We start from the raw sequence: 22,698 nt of genomic DNA on the forward strand, positions 1-22,698 counted from the left end.
CGACCGACTCATTTTCTTCCATAGTTTCAATAATAATATCCACTTATAATCCTTTGTTCAAGCATACCTCTCTTCAGGGCGGATGATACAGTAAATGCCCCACAAACAGCCAACGAGTCAGCATCATGGAGCAGAGTGAGCGACAGCCCTTGCTACCCTCGCCGAGCCAAAACAATAACCCACGACCGCTATCACTCGGTGATCCACATGTTGAAGTTCCTACCGAGTTCCAAGATAGCCTTCCGGGCTCGGGTCCAGGAAAAAACCTCACCTGGACCAGTGCATACATCCTCGTCGTATCCCGTGTTATCGGCAGCGGCATTTTCGCTACGCCAGGGTCCATCGTGAAATCTGCCGGAAGCATCGGTTTAACTCTCCTAGTATGGCTCTTCGGCACGATTCTCGCAGCATGTGGAATGTCCATATCGATGGAATATGGCTGCATGTTGCCTCGGTCGGGAGGGGACAAGGTAGATACATATCGATTTCTCACCGGCTTGCCGAGGAGAGTGTCAGCTAAGATTCACTCCCCTTTGTAGGTGTACCTGGAGCACACCTATCCCCGCCCGAGATTCCTTGCATCTACTCTTATTGCCGTGCAAGCAGTGTTGCTGGGTTTCACGGCTAGCAATTGCATAATCTTCGCCAAATATACCCTTTTTGCGCTGAGCGTCGAGCCGACTGATTTCCAGCACAAGGCCCTTGCGGTCGGTCTTTTGACTACGATTATCATTGTTCATGGGCGCTTTTTGAAAGCGGGAATCGCTATTCAGAATGCCCTTGGTTGGGTGAAGATCTTTTTGATTGGTGCAATGTCGCTAACGGGGATTTGGGTTTTGCTTCTTCGCTTTTTTGGTAATTCCCATCATATAATTCCCCAAGAAAGCTTTACCAGTACTCTATCGTGGGATTCCCTATGGGAGGGTTCGAATTGGAGCTGGGGGCTGTTGTCGACGGCCATTTTCAAGGTCATGTACTCCTATGCGGGACTAAATAACATCAACAATGTGCTCAACGAAGTACATAACCCAGTGCAGACAGTCAAGACTGTCTGTCCTTCTGCATTACTGACTGCTGGCGGTCTCTACCTACTAGCCAACACTTCCTACCTTCTGGTTGTGCCAATCGACGACATTAAAAACAGCGGCGAACTGGTGGCTGCATTACTGTTCGAGCGCTTATTTGGCGACCACATTGGGAGAACACTGCTTCCACTTGCCATTGCAATCTCAGCAGCAGGTAATGTGATGGTTGTAACATTTGCCCACGTACGTCATTCTACTCCCGATTGACTCCTACGTTCATTCTGACAAGTAATAGGCTCGAATCAACCAAGAAATCGCTCGTCAAGGGTTCCTGCCATTTCAAAATCTCCTTTCCTCATCACGTCCATTTGGAACTCCACTTGGTGGCCTCCTCGTGCACTGGATACCCTCAGTGCTAGTGATTTCCATACCCCCACAAGGAGACGTCTACAACTTCATCCTGGATGTGGAAGGATATCCAGGACAACTCTTTGCTCTCGCAATAACAGTCGGCCTCTTGATCCTTCGATATAGGGAGCCAAACCGGCCCCGGCCTTTCAAGGCGTGGCTACCCGCTATTTGGCTACGCATTGTGGTTTGTCTCGCCTTGTTGGCGGCACCTTTCATCCCACCTCCGAATTGGAAAGGAGACGTCGACTTCTTTTACGCAACTTATGCTATTGTGGGGATAAGCGTGTAAGTATCCTGTCATGAACTCCGGGTATATATACTAATTTCGTTTCATAGGATTCTTTTCGGGGTACTTTACTGGTATATATGGACCGTGCTTCTTCCTCGGCGTGGAGGATACACGTTAGAAGAGACGGTGGAAACACTGAATGATGGGACGAATGTTACGAAGCTTGTGCGCTCCTACAAGTAAGATGGAGTCTCTATGTTTTATGGTAGATAGATCGCCTTTGTGTTACATGACCGCTATGCTTGCATTCATTTTTCGCTCCCGATATATTTTGCTGAGGTACCAGGCGTTCGAGGGCCTCTTCGTACGACGCCCGGAAATTCGAATTTCTAAATCATCTGTGGCAACTGGAGTCATAATCTCCGCATCCTGGTATACAAACGATGCTAATTGATCATATTCTAAGCTCTTCTAGAACTTGAGCAATAATTTTCTGCACAATGGTAAACTACAATTATGCACTCAGCCGCGCCAAGGTTCCAATGACCAACTTTCTGGGAACTCGGAGAATAGTGGGGTCCATAAGGTTGGAGCCAGCCCAGCCCAGCAGTAATTGGGCATCGAGGAATAATTCCGATCAAACACGAGGAAGACAAGTCATGACTCGATGCCAAGTCCGACACCTCAATTCATCTCAGGCGATAGCGAAGACGTTTCTCTTCACGTTGTGCAACAATCCAAGTCCCCAAGTCACACAACAGAGAGGCAAAGCCAGTCCGCCAAAATGGGACCACAACAACCGACATATACCGACGCCCAGGTCGAAGCATATCTCAGTCGAATTGCATATACCCCCACAGCAAAAGTTGAAGATGTCCGCCAGCGTGCTCAGAGCGACGCGTTAAGTACACTCTCGGAGCTCCAGAGGCGTCATCTCGCTGCTGTTCCGTGGGGAAACTCTGGACTGCATTATTCGCAGCACCACACAATTTCCCTGCATCCGGACAGCTTGTATGAGAAGATTGTGGAGAGGCGCTTGGATGGGTACTGTATGGAGAGTACGGGGATATTCTTCATTGTCTTGCGGTCTTTGGGATACCAAGTATATGCCACTGGGGGCAGAGTGAGCTATGCTGCTGCCACGGAAGTGGACAACGGACTATATATGGCAATGTAAGTGGCCTCTTCCCATAACAACCTTGAGATTGACCAGCCACACTAACATTTACAACCTTCTAAGGGGACACATGGTGCTGATCGTGACCATTGATGGAGCGAAATATATGGTGAGTATCATCACCCGAATGATCTAACCCTACGCTAACAATTGCCAGGTGGATGTTGGATTTGGCAACAATTGTGCCACTGCACCATTGCCTTTCCAAGAAGGCGCTACAGCTACATGCATTGCACCTTCTGAGATGCGTCTAATCAAGGACAGCCTTGTCGAGTGCAGCGATACAACCCAGAAGCTCTGGATCTACCAGACAAGAAACAACCCCGACAGCCCTTGGGTTCCCAACTTTTGCTTCTCTGAGGTGGAATTTTTGCCCCAGGATTTTGGCGTGATGAATTTCTCAGTCAGCCAGAAACCAACCAGCTTCTTTGTTCAGAATTTTGTGTGCGTGCGAATGATTCTGGATCCTACGGGGAGGGAGATTATCGGGCAGTGCATCATGTCGGGTAAAGAGGTCAAGCAACGAATCAAGGGACAAACAGAGGTTTTGCAAGTCCTTCAAACTGAAGAAGACCGGGTCAAAGCCCTGGCAAAATACTTTGACATGCACCTCCGAAATAGCGAGGTCGAAGGCATTCGAGGCTTGACCTCCCAAATCAAATAGATGCATGGGTCGGAGATTACCGGGAGAAAAAGGAAGAACTTGGCTCAATGGTATGGTACAGCGATGTTTCTAGAGAGATATTGCGGCAGAAGGTATGTATAGTGATCGAGGAACAAATGGAGGCGCAGGCATAATGGAGAAAGAGACGTTGCAATTTTTGATTTAGAAAATCCGCTTCTCGACCTGGATTGATGGTGTTAGCGCATTCTCGTTCTCCCAGTGTATTCACAAGCCTTCCTGGTCCATACCTTCCACGGCTTGCTGACATCGAATCCTGGGGGTGCCTGGTGGTTGCTGGACTGTCCACGCATGGTACCGGTAATCCGCAGATCGCGCTCCATCACTGTAAATTGGCAATGTATCGTTAGATTTCCACCCGATTGGCCTCGTAGGATCGGGTTTCATCAAATCGAAAGGTCGTAACTTACTTTGCTGTATGAAGGTTAGCCGACATATTCTGCCGCAAAGAGTTCCCGACCGCAGCCGACGGACTGAAAGGAGTCACTTACCCTGTCCCAAAGGTCCCGGTTCCAGCGGGGCTTCTTGCCCTCGTTAGCGAAACGCTTCACAACGTACAGGCCAGCGCCAGTGACGCCGAACATCTGTGGTGGCCAGTCAGTTAGAGCTCGAAGGGGGACCAGCGGATGAGACGCACGCCCGTGATGATCGCATAAGGAAGGAGAGCCTCGAAGGGGACACCCATTTTGAACGGTAGCTCAAGGTCAAGGACAGAAGAGAGAAATTGACAATTGCAAAGGACCCAGCTCGTCGCTGCGCAGCAGGGATCAAGTCGCGGAGAAGGGAAGGTGGAGGGGAGCCGGTCACTGAGCAGGCGTTTCCAAGGCGAGGTCTGCGTGGCCCAAAAGGGTTTAGTGCACCTGACTCAGCCGCCTGCAACGACACTCCCAGGGCCAAGGGGGCAGCGGACCGTAGCTTGGTCGTTAAAGAGTCCGTCCACAGGGTTTGGATTGCTCTTCGACGCGTCTTTTACCTGTTTACTCCTGAGAGACGATCGATTCTACACCAGGTGTGAGTCTCCCTCTTCCAGCAACACGTACTCGCGACCAGTCGCAGCCAACTGACCACCACCTACCTGTCCAACAGCCGCTTTGCGCCTGCGAAACCTAGCTCCAAATCAAAGCGCTATTTTCATGCTGCGAGAGAAAGCCGCAATTACCTCTGTCTCTGCTGCGCTCGTATAGGCTCCAGATGCCCCGCCGGACCATCACCGACGCGAGCGGGGTGGCTCTGTAGCTGACTGGCCCCGGCCTTACACTACTCAAAAACATTTCAGCATCCAGGCGCATAGCATCTCGGCAACCTGCCTACAGAAGACCTGGCGACCGTCGCGACACTCACCATGGGGGCGACGGTGCCGCCAGTGAACGATGACCCAGACAAGCTGGACCCCCCGGCCGACCAGGCAGACAGTGACTTGGATGCGGAGGGAGAGGAGGAGACAGACTTGTACGATATGGATCAGCAACTACAGAATGCAGTCCACCAGGCATACTCGGGCGAGGTTGCCGAGGAGAACGACCACCCTGGTATAAATGGTGGAGGCATGAGCGCTGCCATTAACGGCCGACAGGACGGTGGCGACAACGATGAGACTGAGCCTGTCGGGGCTGTAAAACTTCCAGATGATGATGACGATAATGATGATGATGCTGCCTCCGAGAACGACGATGCCTACTCTGGAACAGCCGACGGCGATGTCGACCCCGCATTTGAAGAAGACAACGATCAAGCAGCTTCCGAGTCGAGTGAATCAGAATCAGAAGCAGAGGAAGACTGGGAGGCCGAGAGCAATGGTCGTGAGGATGCGGATATCGATATTCGCAGCGGAGCGATATGCATGTATGTGCAAATGCGATTCGGGTGATCCAGCCGAGTCAAGTATATCTTCCATCTTCAGAGAAATTAAATGCTGACAAAGGACCACAGTTTCTGCACCCAAGATGAGGAACACGATCCAAGTGAGGACTTTGAGGAGTGGTTGACATGCGCAGTTTGTGGCGATCATTGTATGTTATGCTTTTGCGGGGCCGAAGCTAAAAGCTTACGCCTTCCCCTTCCCTTTTTTGAATAGTCGCTGACTCGGCATCCCGACAGCCCATCGGCAATGCGCCCGTGAGCAAGATGCCTTTGATGATTCCGAAGGTATGTAATCGAGAGCTTTCGTGCTAGACTTGAGCTTTTCCCGCCAGCCCACTAGCTAACCTCCGATTTACAGATCCTTGGAGGTGTCCCAGTTGTGTTCAAAACAATCTTGAACCTGACCCCGCGGAATCGCCAGCACAACGAAAGAATGGGGTTGGCCATCTCACCAAAGAGCTTTTGCCTGCACATGCAGGAAACCAAGACGATGGATTCCACTCCATCTTCGATACTAACATCAGCGATGAGCTGCTAAACAGTTCGCGCTCCTTGCGGAAAAGGAAAGCCTCATCTGTCGAAGCAGAAGACCATGTTCCCGTGCTACGGAAGCGACGGCGGCAAACCGACATTTCTGACTCCCACGACATTCCATTTGACGGTACTGCCGATCAGCGTGGTGATGGAGCAGCATCTCCTGCACGACCCATGCGCCCTCGACGGACGCGAGCGGTCGAGCGCGAACATTGCCGTATCGTTACCAAGCAACTGGGGAAACTAGTTATTGGTTTCCGATTAGAAGAAGGCAAGGTGACCCGAATCCTCAGCACTCAGAGTCGACCTCTTCGCAAGAAGAAGAAAGCCCCCAAGCCGCCGACCGCAGCTCAAGAAACCCAAGCCCATTTTGCCCCCATTCCCCCTGCACCCCACGTCAACCATTTCCATCCTTTCCACGATCGGGAGACCGATGAATCCAAATCCAAGCCATATGGTGGGATCCTGTCTGAAGCGGAGGCCGACACTTCGAAGACCTTGCCCTTGCAAGCGGACCGAGACAAGTTTGAGCAGGCCCGTCAACGGGCTGAAGATGAGTGGCAGCGCAAAGTCCGAGAAGCAGAAGTCAACGGTGAAGCAACCCCTACAGCCTCGCAGAAGGTGTCTGGTCCTCCATCAAAGATCAAGTACATCAACTTTGGTGGCTACGAGATTGAGACTTGGTACGCCGCACCTTATCCGGAGGAGTACAGTCGCAATCGTGTACTTTACATTTGCGAGTTCTGTTTGAAGTACATGAACTCGGACTATGTCGCCTGGCGGCATAAGCTCAAATGCCCCGCAAAACACCCGCCCGGTGATGAAATTTATCGGGACAGTTCGATCTCAATCTTCGAAGTGGACGGTCGGAAGAATCCAGTCTATTGCCAGAACCTCTGTCTCCTCGCCAAGCTGTTCCTGGGATCGAAGACTCTGTACTACGATGTTGAACCATTTTTGTTCTACGTCATGGCTGAGTACGATGATTTGGGTTGCCATTTTGTTGGCTACTTCAGCAAAGAGAAACGACCGAGCTCGGCGAACAACGTATCTTGCATTCTCACCCTACCAATTCACCAACGCAAGGGCTATGGTAACCTCCTCATCGATTTCTCATACCTTCTCACACGCATCGAGGGCAAAAGTGGCTCACCTGAAAAGCCTCTCTCTGACATGGGCTTGGTGTCTTATCGCAATTACTGGAGATTGATTCTTTCGTACCAACTTCGTGACCTCAAGACCCCTGTCAGTATCGCAGATCTGTCCGATCGGACTGGCATGACGGCAGACGACCTTGTGTCTGCCTTGAAGGACTTCGCGCTCTGGTCCGGGATCCCATCACTAAGACCTACGCACTTCGCCTCGATAAGGACTACTTTGAAGAAGTGATTGCCAAGTGGGAGAGCAAGGGCTATGTGCAGCTCAATCCCGACGCGCTTACATGGACCCCATACATCATGGGCCGGAACAACCAGTCGCATTTCGACCGAACGCCTCTACATGCGGTCGCACCTCGCGACGACCCAGATGAGGATGACGAGGAGCTTGACTCGAGAGAGGATGCAGATGAAGATACAATGGCGAATGGAACAGATACAGACGCGTTCGATGAACCTGCCGGTCCACCGTCCACCGCTAACCTGCCGCAAAGAAACGGCATTCACGAGCCGGAGCCCGCAGAGCCCGAGCCCATCACCAACCCAGCTGCTGGCATTCCCCCTTCACGCTTTGAGCTGTGGCCTCCAGTACATGTTCCCGCTCCACCCAAACGCAAGCCTGGCCGCCCATTCGGCAGTTACAAGAACAACTCTCGGACACCCACTGCTACTCGGACGAGTGGTCGCAACACGCCACGACGAGCCTCGGGGCTTCCCTTTTTCACTCCCAACGGCGGCACCCCCAGTATGCGCCGTGGGCGTAGCGCCATGGCAATGGACTCCCCGGCGACGGACGCGACTCCTGCCCAGACCACGGGCGTTGATGAAAGTGAGCTTGCCGACGAGGATGCGGTCCTCGACCCCAGTCCCGAAGATCTTGGTCTCGTAGTGGATGATGCAGCAACACCAGCTACAGGTGGCGAAGCCGTGGAGAGCGAAGAGATTGAGCAATCCGAGGTGAATGGAGATGACCAGCAAGATGATTCCACAGAAACCAACGGCCTCAATCACGACGAGCTGGAAGCTGCCGATGAGTCGGACGCTGAAGGTGACCCCGAGTTTGAGTCAGAAACTCCTCAGACCCCGGAGAAGAAACGGACATCGGCATCCAAGTCTCCGACGGCCACATCGCAAAAATTCAAAGGGAAGCAGTCAGATCAGCATACCAAGACCCCACAATCTGTCAACCGCAAGGCCTTGGTAGAGAAGTTCCAGGTGGTTGTCTCCGCCGAACCCGAATCAGGGAGGCGGCGAAACAGCAAGATTGCCACCACCGACACCAATGGGATTGACTCCGACGTTGATGCCGAGGGGGAGGACGATATTGACGGCGAGTATGAAATGGATGGCGACGTGGTGATGGAGACATGAGCCCTCATTGCGTGGGTACATCCACGGACATGAAAGACGGGCGCCGGTGTTTGCCAGTATACCCGCGAGGTCGCAACGCATATGGACAGGGCGTTAATGTTGTTTGATTTCTATTAAATTTCTATCTCTTCGTCATCTCTAAACTTGTTTAGGGACCCTTTTCGTTTTCCCACTCTTGGAGACGATGGACAACCCACCTCCATGATGAAACGATCGATTCGTCGCACGACGCCTCGATTGACTTTCCACTGTTTCTTCTTCAATGTTGCTCAGGGATTCTCTTTTTCTCACTTTTCTGCTTCTGTCCAGCCAGGAGCGCCGGTCTGGAGTTGGGCGTTATTGGGTCGTGCATGGAAACCCTTATTCCTTTTTTTCCTTTTCCATTTAATTCATCCCCATTCCATTCCATGTTCGATTTCTCCCACCTTATGGGCATGGCTACTCTTCTCTTCGCAAGCGGGTAACACGGTGCGCATATGCCCAGTTGCCCAATGTATTAAGTTAGTGTCTCGTGTAGCCTATCGATCCGACAATGAAACCCAAGATCTACACTACTTGTCTCCCTGTATAGAATTCCTTAGTATGCTCCATATCCAACCCCTATCCGTAATCTCGCTCCGTGGGTGGCTTCGTAGGGTACCTCGCATCCATTCATCACCATATCAACCAGGCCACAACCAACCCAACTAAAAGCGCAGACTTGTTACGCCGGACAAAGTCCGAGTACACAGTACCGAATATGATATTGACAGTTGATCGACGACGTGCAGCGAACCATCGATCCACGCACCAGCCACACTAGACAGGTCTAAATTGATTAGTGATGCCTGTACTGTAGTGGTTGAATCGAGTCAACCCCCCATGCACAATGCACAAGGTACCCAGGTGCAGCGCAAACGGAGACATAATAGATGGAGCAGAAACTCAATTTGCGCGACCGCGGGGTATGCTCGGGTAGAAGTTGGATGTGGAGGGAGAGGGCTTAGCGTTAGGTCTAGCTTTAGGAGGTGTATACCCGATAGGGCGGCTTTGAGTTTGTTTGTGATTACTTTAGGTAATCTAATCTTGTTCTTTTGAGCTTAGAGCGGGTCGGGGAGAAGTATGGTGCAGTTATGTATGTTATAGTTCTACTGTGTGTACTCCGTACATATTCTAGTCTCACGGCAGATCTCAGGGATACAATGTGAGGTGTCCTATCAGGCAGAGAGACCGATCGATGCATGGTGAATTATAATGCTTATTATTGATGGATGAGGGATGATGGGTGACCCGATAAACCGGAACCTCGGAGAATTAAGAAAGGGGGTTCCATCAGCATACCCCATCCAGTCGGATGTGATCCTAATATAATCAGAGGGAAGCCCTATATAGTCAACATTATACACGTCGCTACAACCAGTACACATCAATTCAAGTCCCACAATAGCACTGCTCACAGTTTTCACTGTTTACTGAACCACCGATCGGCAAGATCGGCGGTCAGGGCGCGGGTTCCTCCTCCTTGACGGAGCGTAACCTGGAAGAGTTAAGGCCAGCTGTCAGGGGGGCTGGTTTCAGGGAAGAGAGTTAGCGAGCATCCATGGAACGGGCAAGGCCGGGCTTGGGGCCAACCCGCGGGCCTCACTTTAAGCATAACCGCATAGCGTTCCAGAAGGTGGTGATTCTTGGGTCGGGGCCGCTGTCAGATTTGGCTTTGATACATGTTCTAATGTTGGTGGATGATCCTAAATTGGGGTGGTGAATCGGATAAGCTATGTTTCTGTACAGTACTCTGTAAATATAATGCATCATGCCATTGTTCATTTCCCCTCCTCTTAATTCCTCTGACCTACGGAGTCAGTCCTCCCGATGCCTACGGAGGTCGTGTCCAGTTGAACTAATCTGATTAGTTCTTACCTGACTCTGGCAGTAGGAATATTTCCGATGGGGCCCTCCTGCGAATAAAACCCTGCCATGCAAGAATCATAATCATGCTAAAATTTCCCGGTGCCACTTCATCGTGCGTCGGAGACTCGGATCCCCACATCCATTCTTTTCACCACCGCGCGGGTTCGGTGTTCGTGAGGTTTGCGGATTCTCGAGTCCTTCAGTGGATGGAGACTTGTTGTGTTGTTCTTGTTTTTTTCTTCTCCCATTATTAGCCTGAGTTAAGGCAGCTTTTCCAACGTACCTTTTCCCTTTTTCTCTTTTTTTTCGTTTTCGCGCTTCGCTTTTCTTCCCCTTCTTTGATCCTCCTCACGTCATTTGCGGGTTTTCCCTTTTGATTCCCACCTCTGTGCGGTGCGTTGGCCACGCTCATGCTCATGCGCTTGATTCGGTCCATTGAGATCCGCTCGGCTTCCCCCAAGCCTGTCTTTTCTTTCTTTCTTTCTTTCTCTCTCCGTGGCCAGCCTGGCTGTTCGCATCAAGGCTGGTCTCGAGGCAGCGGTGCATGAATTGGACTTTTCCAGGACGTCGTGCTTTGGCGCCATTCCCTGCGGCCGCCATGCGGGCTGGTCAGGAACCAACGGACCGATGCAGGCTTGGGAAATCAGACCACAGTTTGGGCCGAGGCTGAGGCTGGATCTGAACCAGACCATTTACTGAATCCTGGGGGGGGGGGGGAACGTTTTTTTTTTTCCTCTTCACGGCTATCCCCAGAGGGCTGGTTTTTCTCTTCTTGTTTAACCAATACCCAGTCCTCTCTCCGGCGGACCCCCCCTCCTAGCGGGGCCACCGAGTCCGCTGCCAATACGGCGGTCATCAACGCCACGCAAAGCACGAAGTACTGGGCGCGATGGGCATCAAGCAGATCGTCCACATCGGCGCTTCCTTTCATCGAATACTGCTGTCATCCGATAGACTTGACTTGCTTGGTATCGCTGCAGTGACAGACTCAAAGCCTCCCTTGCATGATCGCCGCATTATCAGCTATTCCTCAGGAAGTGGGCCTCTTGTCATATCCAGATGCAGCGGCAGCCACGCCAGTGCACGCCATGCTTTTTCCACCCTGAGAGAGAGGTTGTTTTTTCCCCCTCGGGTGCTGCACAATACTTTTTCTCTTTGTGATCTCACCACAAGTAATAATCTTCCTCATCTTCATGTACATTGAAAAGGTACCATGCATGCAGCCCAGGGGCAGATCATGGTAGTGACTGGCTCCTCCAAAGTACCCAACAGCCTTTCCTCGCCAGTTCCCCTCAATCCTCCCCTCCCTCTCTCTCCCCTCCTCAGCCGCAGCAGTCACCAGCAAATGGGCAAGTGTGGCGTAACCTTCCTGATGAGGCCAGGTGAAGAAGCGCGATCTGCAAACCAGGCAGCCCAGTCCACAGGCCAACTGGTGATCTGTCTCCGGTATCCTGCAGGATGCCCGATCGCGCCAGTTCCCGGACCACCCCAAGTCTCCCCAATTCCTCCGCTGCGCCCTCGGGATGATGTCGGTGACCAGGGCCTAATTTTCCATTCGACCAAATCGAAGGGGATCTCCATCCTGCTCTCAGGGCTGCCCAACTGGTGCACCCACCCCCGCCGAGTCGGTGCGCTTCCCATACAGTCGGGTACCGGATCTCCCCTCCCTCTGTCTCGCCTTCGCTCGCACTGCTGAAGCTGCATGGCACACGGACGATGTGATGCATCGAATCACACAGCGATGCAGAGGGTTCGTGCTCTCTGTTTGGACATTCTATTTCCAATTGCCTTTTTTCCTCTTTACCCCATAAGGCTCTCTCCTCTTGGCTTTTTTGCATTCCCTAATCCCCGTCTTGAAGAATTGTGCCTTTGCTTTCCGGTTTAGTTTCCCCCCCCCCTTTCCCACCTCGTCGCATTATGACTCGGTATGCCTCGATTGAACTTTGCCTGTCGACTTAATGTGTTCGTGTTCGGTCCGCGCCTCCGAATTCTTACTGCGCCTGGGTTTTTTGTCGAGGTGACGATATTGACTCGAGGTCATTGTCACTACTGTGTACGTCTGTGACAACGGGTCGGCGGCGTATTGAACGGGAAACGGCTTTTGAATCGACAGCTTCATCATTACCAGGGATTCTCGTTGGACATCAAGGGCTTGTTATTGCGTGGAAGACGAGCCAAACCCGCAGACGGGACCTTGCCGAATTTCGTGTCACGAACGCGTGGGTACGTCCAAGAGAGAACAAAGGACGAGATCGATCGTGACCTTGAAATTCGAGTCAACAAGACCAAACTCCACAAACCCAGTAAGACAATCCCCAGTGATGACCTTTTTCCAAGGTCTGAGTTTGCGAGGGGGAGGTCAAGTGGTCAGTTCGATGGTCCAGTCGTGGGCCAGAACTGCGCAATCGCACTACCCCTTTCGGCCAACGGGCAGATGACATAAGAAAGTTCTTGGAGCTATCAGCAGGCTTCACACTATTATTGTGCCCCCCTGTCGGATTTGGCCATTTTGGCTTTCATGGCTGGCCTCGAATTTGAAACTAAACCTTGCTAATCAGCCTGCCTGGACCTTTTAGGACACTATCACTAGTGAGCTCTTCCAGTTAGGGACTCGCGCTGACTGATTGTCTGACTCGTGTGTGTGTGGGGTGCAGCGCACCGTCTTTGTCTCCGCCCAGAGCCTCCGCCACTGCGATCAGCTGGGGAGCCACCGTGACTTTGACTGGACCTCGCCCTTCAGCTCGCAAAAGGCTAAACTTGGCCAAAAAAAAAAAAAAGACCGCACACCCACCATCCTCGAGCTAAAGCAGTCTAGCAACAGCTCCTCCGCTAGTTCTTCTAGTTTCGGGCGCCCACCCCCCAGATCCTGGTCCAGCAGGAAAAGGCCATGCGGCTTGAATCTTGCATATCCGGGAATCCACTCTGACTGGAATGCTTAGACGCCGGAGCAGGGCCCGAGTCCACTTTTTTTGCGCGGTTCGACAGGAGCTCATTTGCTCCTCCCGTTGGGGCCTCACATCCCTCCCTATTACGTGCATAGCCGGGGAAGGGCCGTTTTCGCGCTTCCAGTTGGTCCTGTCGCAGGTCCAGGACGAGTAGTCGTCCAACCGTCCAACGGACCAGGGTCGATCATCAGGGTCGATTCAACTGCCCTACCCTCTGATTGGGGAAACAAACTAATTGGAACTTTCGGAAAGACCAGAGGTATTTTTTTTTCCCTCTATCCCTTCTGGTTTCTCTCGTTCTTTTCAGTTGCTCTCGCTATTCCCCCGCCAAGTCCATTTGCCCATCCCCTTTACGGAAGACCACCTCTTACGCACTAGGCCCTTCGGCCGATCGAATGTGCGCATCATCCCGATCGTCGCCAGCGCCAGTGCCACCGTGCCCGCCAACCGTGGTTGACTCAGTCGACCCAGTCGGGCCCCGGTCGACCGCAGCTGAACCCTCGTCTTTTTTTTTTCCACATTTTTTTTCTGCGGTTCCCTCCTCCACTTTGATTTCCGTCTTAACCGTCTACGGTCTTCGACGGCGGGTGACCCTCTGGTTTTCCAACGGTCGACCAGTCTGTTCGGGCTCCACTCTTCAGCTATACACTGTACAACCTTGAGGCGAAAACAGTGTGCAAATCCGATTTTTTTGCCCTTGGTGTTGGGGGGTGTTTTTGGAGCTCTTTTTGGCCTGTTTTGTTCCCTTGCTGGGATTCTACCAGACGCAAGTCCTCGACCAAAAGTCCTCACCACTCCCTGCCTGCTCTTGTGCGCACCCACTTTGTTTCTTCTTCTCCTTCCAGGCAGGAACTAAAGAAAGCGTCCTTTTTGGGAAACCTCATTCTCCGAACTTGTTCCCCCGCTTGACTTCCTCTCCTCCCCATCGCCGTCGCTATTGGCTCCGCGGGGCATAAAATTTTCAGGTCCATTTTTTTTCCGTTAGTCTTCGACGGAGCCCAGGCCGCGAGTCGGTTGTCGGTTGCGGGACTCTGATTTGCTCGCGGGGGGAAATTCGAGGCCCAATTGAATTTTTGCGTTTAATCGACGTTGGAGGAAGAGGGGGGCACCACCCCGGGACCTGCATTTGCAGCTGCAGCATTAAACCATTCAACCTCTTGCGGTCGGAAAAGACTAGTAAGAGTCCGGACTGGTGCTATCGACTGTTATCGGACCTTTCTGGGGGGGGATCTTGGGATCTGGTTATCTGGCCGTGGGCATCTATAGGATTGATACCTTTGTGACTGCTGGACGAACTGCACGACCACGACGGGACTGTGTCTTCGACTGTTTGACCAGGACTGTTGATTACTACTATTCCTTTTTTTTCCTTGCTCGCTCGACTTGCATCTTTGCTTTCCATTCCTCCTCCTCCTCCTCCTCCTCCTCCCGTGCTGGCTGTTGTCTGCTCTCTTTCCGTTCGCAGCATCCGTTTGCGGCACCGCAGTTCCCATCGCACGACCACTGGCACTTCCCACCTTTTTCCATTCTGCAACCATCAACCATATTTCCACTGCTGGTTCATCCACCCTTTTTTCCTTTTTCGCTCAGCTTCTTCCCATCCTCTTTCGTCATTGCCAATCCATCGTTCGGCGCCTCGGTACGAATCCATGGGAACTCGACCTGTCGGGGACTGTTCAACGCTGGTACTGCTCCCGGAACGCTCCATCCCAAAGTCTGGATTCGCCTTCCATTCTTTCCTTCCCTCTCGCTCTGCCCACCCCCACTACAGCTAATCCATCCACCACCATCCACCACCACCACCACCACTCTCCCTCCACCCATCCATCATTCATCCATCAACCATCCACTATCTACCATCGACCACCGGCACTCACACCATCAACGACATCGTGACTCGTGCTGCGCTCTCTTTTCCCCTCTCCGACCCAATCTTTCTCTTCTCTTCTCTCCTTCTCCATTCCTTGTCTCCGTTACCTTTTTTTCCCTCTCCCACTACCTGTGCACCCGTGGACAAACGCCCGCGCTTGCTGCTCCTCCCGAACCATCCCTCCACTAACCTCGAGCTCGTTTTCTCGGCTCTTCATCCGCGGGCTACTCGTTGCCTGAGAACCCTTTGATTCTTAATTCTTCCGTATCAACTAACCCACACCTTGGGTCTTGGTTCCACCTTCTCCGTCTTGATGAGTGCATCGACGTTCGCCGACGCCTCTCTCTCGCGCGAAGCCCAAAGGTACGTAGCAAAAAAAAATAATACATGCGAAAAAGAGCCTCCCATCCTCATCTCATCTACTTTTGTGTCGTACGCCTCTGCTTGTATCCTTCTTCTTTACGTTCTTTTGCTCTTTTCGTCGTCTACTTCGTTCTTCCTACTGGTATATGTGCCTGACAAGGGTCGCAACTCTTACTCGGTCGTCCAGGGAATCCCACTGACCATGTTGTCCAACACCAGTTCTGACTTTGACCTGACCATTCGCCAGCAGCCCGACCGGGCGCGCGTGGCTGGGGGCAAGGAGAAAGGTACGTCCCATTGATTTCTCTCGTCCGGTCCTCTCCACGATGAGTTGCTTGGCTCTGGTCCTGGCTCTCCTCTCGGGGGGAGAGGTGCGGTTCGGAGCCGCGGGGAGAAGACCTCGCGAGCAAGGTGACCCGCAGTAACTAACTCACTGGCTGGGTTCGCAGAGCGCAAACCCATCGATCCGCCCCCGATCGTCCAGCTCCGGGTGCGCGAGGAGGGTTCTTACCTGGCGCAGTAAGTGAATTGCATCGCAATCCGGATGGTCGTTCGTTGAGGATGCTAGCTGACCCCGCAAAACAGACACTACCTGCAAAGCCCCTACTATTTTATGTGCTGCAGCTTGTACGATGCCACAGAAGATCGTCCCGTGCCCGTCGCACCCTCGACGGCCCTAGCAGGAACTCTAGTCTCGTCTCTTCACCGGTTGAAGGACGTGGACAACAGCGGTAAGTGCTTTAGCAGGCACTTCAGCTGCAGTCCTCCGGAGGGGACTCAGACTTGAGAAAACGAAGATCAATGACTGACAATGATCGCAGATGGAGGGTTCTTCGTGTTTGGTGACCTGTCTGTAAAGATCGAGGGCGAGTTTCGCCTCAAGTTTACTCTCTTTGAGATGCGCAAGTGAGTCGCGTGCCCTCCTTCCCACCCTCCGGTCGGAGGGGACTCAACGCTCCAGTGCAGCAAAGGCTGACTGGACAATCAGGGATGTCGTGACCTATTTGAAAACCGAGATTTCGGATCGATTCAAGGTGTCGCCTCCGAAAAACTTCCCAGGCATGATGGAATCCACCTTCCTCTCGCGGTCTTTCGCAGACCAGGGCGTAAAGTTGCGCATTCGCAAGGAGCCTCGGACTATGATGTAAGTTGCACATGAACTCCGCTGGACAACCAGCCATTGTCGGGAAAGATTGAAAAAGGGAGCTTTGATTGTTGACCCGCCCTGTACAGGAAACGCTCTGCACCTCGTCCTGACGAGTTCCCTCAGGCGATTCCTCCTCGATCGCCAGATCGCCAGCCAGTGCAGATCCCGCCTGCCGCGACGGGATTCACAGGTTATCCAGCAGCGACGACGAGTCGAGACTACAGCCAGTACTACGGGGCTCCTCCTGTCAAACGCCATCGTACCTCCATCGACTATGGCCGACAAGGCATCTATGACCAAGATAGCCGGATGGCGGCTCGCCCAATGGATCCATATAGTCAGCCGACGCCAATGTATAGCCAACAGACTGCATACCAAACCCCGGGCATGCAGCCGTACCAAACGAGTCAGGTAGTGCCAGACTATGGGGTTCGTCCACCGTTTTCTTTGAGAGAGCATCTGTCTTGGTTTCCATCAGACGAATACCCGTCTTAACTAACACCTCTTTTTCTCTGGCTTATCTAGATGTCATACGGCCTTCATCCATCCGCAGCGCCCATGTCTCAAATGACTGATCCCTCGGGGCAGACGCGGCCCGGCCAGCAAGCTGCTGTGGGGCAGTTGATGGCGATGAATCAGCCTGGCACACCTGTACGGCATCCCAAAAGTGAGTTTTAGTTGTAAAGAGGCCCCTGGCTAAGGATTTTGTTCTTCTTTGGATCCGACCACAGACCCCGGACTCGACTGGAGCTATGATCGCTCAAGGATACCCTCGATCCGGATACCAGACACCCGAGAATTCGACTGCGACCATTCTCCCTCCATTGCAGCGCAGTTATCATCAGGCCAGCAACAGTGCCGCTGCCCGCGGCTATTTTGAACAGGTGCCTCCCACGGCCACACCGATTCTGCCTTCCCAGATGGCCCCCGAAGGTAATCGCTATGGCTCTGCGAACGAAACTCCTCAGTGATTCGATACGATCGAGCCGTGTTTGTATAAAATCATCAACCCACATAACCCGGGACCAGGACTGGATCTGGACCCTCGGGCGCTTTCTGGACGTTTGGGGGGTTTGGGGGTCTGGACTGGAATCAGAAAAATTTTTGCCATTCTCGTCGCTCGTTTTATCCCTTGGCCGGGTTGTTTGACCTTGACGGATCCCTCCTGGCTGTTTATCACTATGTCCTTATTTTAACTTGTCTTCTCTTGCTTTCCTGTCTGTCTGGATAGACGGGGGCCTTTTGCTAGATATTACGCTTTTGATGTGCTTCATACTGGGTGGCTTCGGGTTTCCTTGTTTGGTGCTGTCTGTCCTTTTTTTTTGGTTGTTCCTGTTACTTGTTCATGTTACTGGCGCTGTTGGACTGGGTAGAACGGGAAGGGTGTGGAGGCTTTATTCCTTTTTTCTTGGCCTTCCTGAAAAAAAGCGAGGTTATCATTATGGTTCGTGGTTTTCTCCCCGTCCGTGTATATACTGGCGTCTCTCCTTAGCAGTTCATCGCTGTGGTTTCCAATTTGGTGATGGTCGCAATTCAATGGCTTATGCTCTTCGAAAATTCCCTCCCAGTTGTCTGTCTAGTTTGTCTGTTTTCAACTCCTTCTCTCACTTTGGTGTACTTGTGTTGCTGTTGCCCCAGTGCTGTCTATTCGCTCACTTCTAGTTAAGGCCCTTCTGCGCCTTCCTTCCTCACTCTTCCTTCCCTCGTTGATTCCCTCCACCATCCACACCTTAGAATCCCTTTTCCTTTTCAGTACCTCTCTCCTCCATATCCTCACTGTTCTGATCACGACAGCAATGGATTCATCCGACTGCCCCTTCAGCAATCTTGATGTCTGGTGCGATTGGTCTGGCGATCCAACCGAAGCCGTCCAGGTCTGCATGTCAGTCGAGGTACGTTGACAAACAACAAACAACACGTCTCGAGTCCCTTCTTACCTATGCTAATTCTCATGATTCTACTTTCGACTAGGTCTGGTGTACACCGAACTCCCAGATAACTCTGCTGGACACCTCCCATCCATGCATCGTCCAGATCGTTGATTCCTCACTCAATCCGGTGGTGAAATTCAAGAACCTGGTTAATGTCAATCTGCTCCGCCAGGAGACGGGCCCATACACGAGCTCGAGTGCAAGCACACACGAGTCCCTAGCGTCAGACGACCAGTCCCAGGCACCAGTGACGCCCAAGAAGCAAGCAGACCCAGCGACCTCGGACCCGAACACACCTCATGCAACATTGCACCCCGGGCACCCGAACCTGCAAGTCGACACGCATACACCCTCGGACTCGGGCAGTGTCCTCCGAGCTGGACATACCCTCGATGGATCACCCGGTGATAGCCTCGATGCGTTCTACGCCAGTTTCTACCGGGACAGCTCTTCCTCCGAGTTTCTCAGTGAAGTCGGACAATCGCCCACGAACCCGCGCAAGAGAACTGCAAAGGCTGCCTCACTGCCGGACTCGGTGACTGACTCGGAGAGATCATACGGAGGTGCGAAACTCAAGAGTAAAGGTCGGATTCTTGCGAAGGGTAGACAATCGCCAGTGTCTACGCCTTCGACTTCGTCTTCCTCTAACCATTCACGTACGCGAAGCTTGATCCCTCGGCCTGTGAGCGTGACCAACCATGTGCGCCCAGACCCTACCAAGTTTCCATTGCCGACGGATTCGGTGCCCGTGTTGGATGTGGAGTTTCGACGGTTTGAGAATGGCGTGTCGCCCGTGGAGAAAAAGAGTCGGGTCAATCATCATCAGAGCGAGAGCGAGAGCGTTGCAGAGACATTTTCCGGAGACACCTTGACACCTCTGGCAAGTCCTACCACTAGGACTAGTCTGAGTGTAAGCAACGGCGATACTGGCAAATCCTTGCAAGAAGGGCAAGACGTGGAGAAGCGTTCAACCGTGGCATCAGCTGGTAGCCCATGTGATATGACCCTGATGTCGGACTCTGTGGATGCATCTTTTGGGGGAATTCCGATCCGGGGGATGTGCGTTGTGCAACCCCCAACTCCGCCGCGTTCCCTCGATCGACCTCGTCTTGACCTTGTTGACCAGGTATTTACAATTCAGTGCTCCTCTGGCCTCCAGTCAGCATGGTACAAGGCCTCTGTGGCGTTTGTTCTGCGTCTCCAGCCAGGTCGACCGCGTGGTTGGTATGAACTGGTCGTTCCGGGTCTGCCTCGCCTAGGTGCGAATGACCATGGTTACGTGTACCTCCGCATACCGGATGGCCAGGGGTTGGAATACCGTACCATGCACTTCAAGAGATACGAAGTTGTCGAGGGCTGTCTCATCGCCCAGTTTCCACTGGTCCAGTCCAAACTGGTCATCCCCATTCGCCCTTGCGATGCCCGCTTTTACGGGTTCCTGCGCGACTTTAAAGTCAATCAGACCATTCGCACGCAGGTGACGAAGGATAAACATGACTCGTCCTCATGCATTGTCGAGTATACCGCTGTTTGCTCGTTGGACCTCATTCAGCGCGACTTTTGGGCCGAGCAGTGCGGATTCTACATCTACATACATGGTGGACCCGACGGCGAATTCGCTTGTCACTTGGAGACGCCAAAGACCAGTTTCCAAACTATTCAGCTTGACTCGAGTCCCGCGGCTGAGAGTGGGATCACTCAGCTTCAGGTTATCTGCACACAGGCGAATCTGGAGATGTTTGCTGTTACGTGGGAGATGCGTATGCCCCGCGGAGAAGCTTTGAACTGGATGCCGCGCATCACGGCTCTTGCGGAGGGGTATCATGTTGAGGAGGAGTTGCAGAGTCGGTATCTTGATGCTGAAGAGGACGAGAAGGAGATTGTGCGTGGCGAGGTCAAGTCAAGACTTGTTGCCCCGAAAAGACTGAATAGGAAGAGATGTCTCATTCTTTCGCTCACGAGAGCGGTCTGCTGGTCGGTATTTCTGTTTTTGCTTTTACAACCTGTGGTCTACTCTCTTGGTCTTTATGATCGTGCGGTGCGTGAGGACGCGGGTCGGGAAATTCGGGATATTCTCTGTGCAAAGTTTCAGCTTTGTGTGGGGAAGACCTCGTTGGAGCAAGTGAATCTTCATCATACAGGAGAGGCTCCCATTGTTCCAGAGATACCCGAGGTTATGGATCCCATGGAGACTGCCGAGGAGATTACAAGTCCTGTACTGGAAGAGATTGATCAGACACCGCAGCAGGAACTTGTCTACCCTACTCGTATGTCACTGCGTGATCGAGTTGATTATTTCCTTGGTTGGAAGGGTCCTCTTCTTCTTTCTGGAGTGTGAGGTGCTGGAGATGAGTTGGTTGTCAAGCGTGGACTTGAGCTTCGTGACTTGTATGAATACGTTTTATCCTGATCAGGGTCTTATGGAATTGCATTAGTGTGTGATAGTTGAATCTTCTCTTTACGTACATTTATAGAATATCAAGCACTGTCCAGTCATTGATTGTCGTACAGCTCTTGGGAGGACCTACACAGCCAGTTATGTTAACTTATCAAGCGTTAAAAATCACTTCCAGCCCCATCCACTACCCCCCACCAGTACCGAAGTCTAGCAGTCCGTATAGACTACAGTCTACTGCAGCTACCTAATCACCTCGGTGGCGTGCAGCTATCCGCCTTTCTTGATGAGCGATGAGTGATAAAGCTAAATAATAAGTCTCACTACGCTCCGCAATAAGTAGATTGATCATATAGAAAGTCTCTATACAGCCATCCTAAAGCCAGAAACCACTACAGATTTATATGTGAGATACAGAAGCTCAGCACCGTAGGACATAATCTGTACGGACTTTGAACTATAAACTACGAGCTATGTACACAATATCCAGCCCGGTATATCACCAGATTAGCCTACCTACTCCTCCCCCATATAAAACCCCAACACCTCCTCCACAGCCCACCGCAACACAACATCCATCCCAACAGCCCCCTTCCCCGGCGCAACGCTCACACCAACATCATGCCTCACATCAACGCCCTCCCCAACGCGCGCAACAATATCCCCCTCTCCCTCCCCGTCAACCAACAACCACGCATGATCACGCACATACCGCGGCCAAACAATATCATCCACGTAGCCTGGCGGATCGGTCCAGAAATTCTGCGGTGGCCGATCGTCTTCACCTTCCAGATCGATTTCTCCCTGCTGTGACTGCGCCTGCTTCTGCTCTTGTTGCTCGCTTAAGTGCGCAGCTGTCGCTGCCGTAGGTGGTTCTGGCGCAGGCCCGATAGTAACATACCCACTTCGTCCCTCCCTCCTCGCCTTTACAGTCGCATAAGGCGCGGGTAAGAAAAGTGGTAATCCAATCTGCGCATGCACAGGTCGTAACACGCCATAGTCCGTCGGATAATGCTCATCCCCCGCCCCTCACCCTCATCCCATTTCCCACTATTGTTCTTAACCTCCCACCCCTCCGGCGACGCATACAACAAAAACCCCTCCATAAAAACCAGCGTGCCACTCCGCACCCCCTTCTTCGCCGCAATACGCGCCTCGACTTCCCGCCGTAGCTGGGTCACCAAATCATCCGGTACGCACGGTCCCGTATTCTCGTTCTGGTCTTCTTTACTTTGGAGTCGGGGCGGTAAGTGTCCGTGGCGTCGGACGTAGGAGAGCGCTTGTGCGAGGAAAGAAGTGTCTATGGCGGCGGAAGTGTCCCAGTCTTGGACTGTTTTGCCGGAGGGGGTTGTTGTGTATGGGATTCTGGGTGGGATGGTCAGATTGCGCTGATAACAGTAGAACTTGTGGGAGGGGATGGTTGTGGGTGGGGGTGTGTACTGGTCATCTGGGTAGTAGAAGTCATCTTCGTGGATGATGAAGGTGTTTAAATTGTTTTCTTGTGCGGTTGAGCCTGGGGTTGAGTCTGAGATCGAGGTTGAGGTCGAGTCGAGGGGTACCCCGCAAAAGATGCGTTGCAGGAGTCGGGCTAGGGTGGTCTTTCCGCTGGATGAGGGCCCCGAGATGCCGACTATCAGAGCCTGAGAAGGCTCTGTTGGTTCTGGTGAGGTCATGCTGTGTGGTACAGCAGTCTCTTGGGAGAGGAATGCGGGGG

General features: G+C 52.5%; 8 protein-coding genes across 8 annotated transcripts; 6 read left to right on the forward strand and 2 right to left on the reverse strand.

Moving 5' to 3' along the window:
• Window positions 1-125: 125 nt before the first annotated feature.
• Window positions 126-1,908, forward strand: N7458_011375 (putative methionine permease; the record flags this gene model as incomplete). Its single annotated transcript, XM_056914757.1, has 4 exons — window positions 126-470; window positions 540-1,268; window positions 1,321-1,721; window positions 1,773-1,908. The coding sequence occupies 4 exons, from the start codon at window positions 126-128 to the stop codon at window positions 1,906-1,908; spliced, it is 1,611 nt and encodes a 536-aa protein (XP_056759511.1).
• A 541-nt stretch (window positions 1,909-2,449) lies between these two features.
• Window positions 2,450-3,506, forward strand: N7458_011376 (arylamine N-acetyltransferase family protein; the record flags this gene model as incomplete). Its single annotated transcript, XM_056914758.1, has 3 exons — window positions 2,450-2,838; window positions 2,906-2,951; window positions 3,000-3,506. The coding sequence occupies 3 exons, from the start codon at window positions 2,450-2,452 to the stop codon at window positions 3,504-3,506; spliced, it is 942 nt and encodes a 313-aa protein (XP_056759512.1).
• A 162-nt stretch (window positions 3,507-3,668) lies between these two features.
• Window positions 3,669-4,209, reverse strand: N7458_011377 (NADH dehydrogenase [ubiquinone] 1 alpha subcomplex subunit 1; the record flags this gene model as incomplete). The annotated part of the gene is made up of 5 exons (XM_056914759.1): window positions 3,669-3,689; window positions 3,755-3,849; window positions 3,935-3,938; window positions 4,016-4,108; window positions 4,162-4,209. 5 exons carry the CDS (start codon window positions 4,207-4,209, stop codon window positions 3,669-3,671), a joined length of 261 nt encoding a protein of 86 aa, XP_056759513.1.
• Window positions 4,210-4,866: 657 nt separating this feature from the next.
• Window positions 4,867-8,446, forward strand: N7458_011378 (uncharacterized protein; the record flags this gene model as incomplete). The annotated part of the gene is made up of 5 exons (XM_056914760.1): window positions 4,867-5,366; window positions 5,454-5,533; window positions 5,622-5,669; window positions 5,743-7,214; window positions 7,265-8,446. The coding sequence occupies 5 exons, from the start codon at window positions 4,867-4,869 to the stop codon at window positions 8,444-8,446; spliced, it is 3,282 nt and encodes a 1,093-aa protein (XP_056759514.1).
• Window positions 8,447-11,546: 3,100 nt separating this feature from the next.
• Window positions 11,547-12,029, forward strand: N7458_011379 (uncharacterized protein; the record flags this gene model as incomplete). The annotated part of the gene is made up of 1 exon (XM_056914761.1): window positions 11,547-12,029. The coding sequence occupies one exon, from the start codon at window positions 11,547-11,549 to the stop codon at window positions 12,027-12,029; it is 483 nt and encodes a 160-aa protein (XP_056759515.1).
• Window positions 12,030-15,461: 3,432 nt separating this feature from the next.
• Window positions 15,462-17,629, forward strand: vosA (the record flags this gene model as incomplete). Its single annotated transcript, XM_056914762.1, has 9 exons — window positions 15,462-15,511; window positions 15,731-15,798; window positions 15,961-16,030; window positions 16,097-16,242; window positions 16,333-16,417; window positions 16,473-16,655; window positions 16,745-17,087; window positions 17,247-17,325; window positions 17,424-17,629. 9 exons carry the CDS (start codon window positions 15,462-15,464, stop codon window positions 17,627-17,629), a joined length of 1,230 nt encoding a protein of 409 aa, XP_056759516.1.
• An 825-nt stretch (window positions 17,630-18,454) lies between these two features.
• N7458_011381 (uncharacterized protein) lies at window positions 18,455-20,927 on the forward strand (the record flags this gene model as incomplete). Its single annotated transcript, XM_056914763.1, has 2 exons — window positions 18,455-18,550; window positions 18,630-20,927. 2 exons carry the CDS (start codon window positions 18,455-18,457, stop codon window positions 20,925-20,927), a joined length of 2,394 nt encoding a protein of 797 aa, XP_056759517.1.
• A 573-nt stretch (window positions 20,928-21,500) lies between these two features.
• Window positions 21,501-22,657, reverse strand: N7458_011382 (ribosylnicotinamide kinase; the record flags this gene model as incomplete). The annotated part of the gene is made up of 2 exons (XM_056914764.1): window positions 21,501-21,888; window positions 21,966-22,657. 2 exons carry the CDS (start codon window positions 22,655-22,657, stop codon window positions 21,501-21,503), a joined length of 1,080 nt encoding a protein of 359 aa, XP_056759518.1.
• Window positions 22,658-22,698: the final 41 nt, after the last annotated feature.

This window comes from Penicillium daleae (assembly GCF_028827525.1).
Source record: "Penicillium daleae strain IBT 16125 chromosome Unknown utg000009l_segment0_segment0, whole genome shotgun sequence".
Lineage (NCBI taxonomy): Eukaryota > Fungi > Ascomycota > Eurotiomycetes > Eurotiales > Aspergillaceae > Penicillium > Penicillium daleae.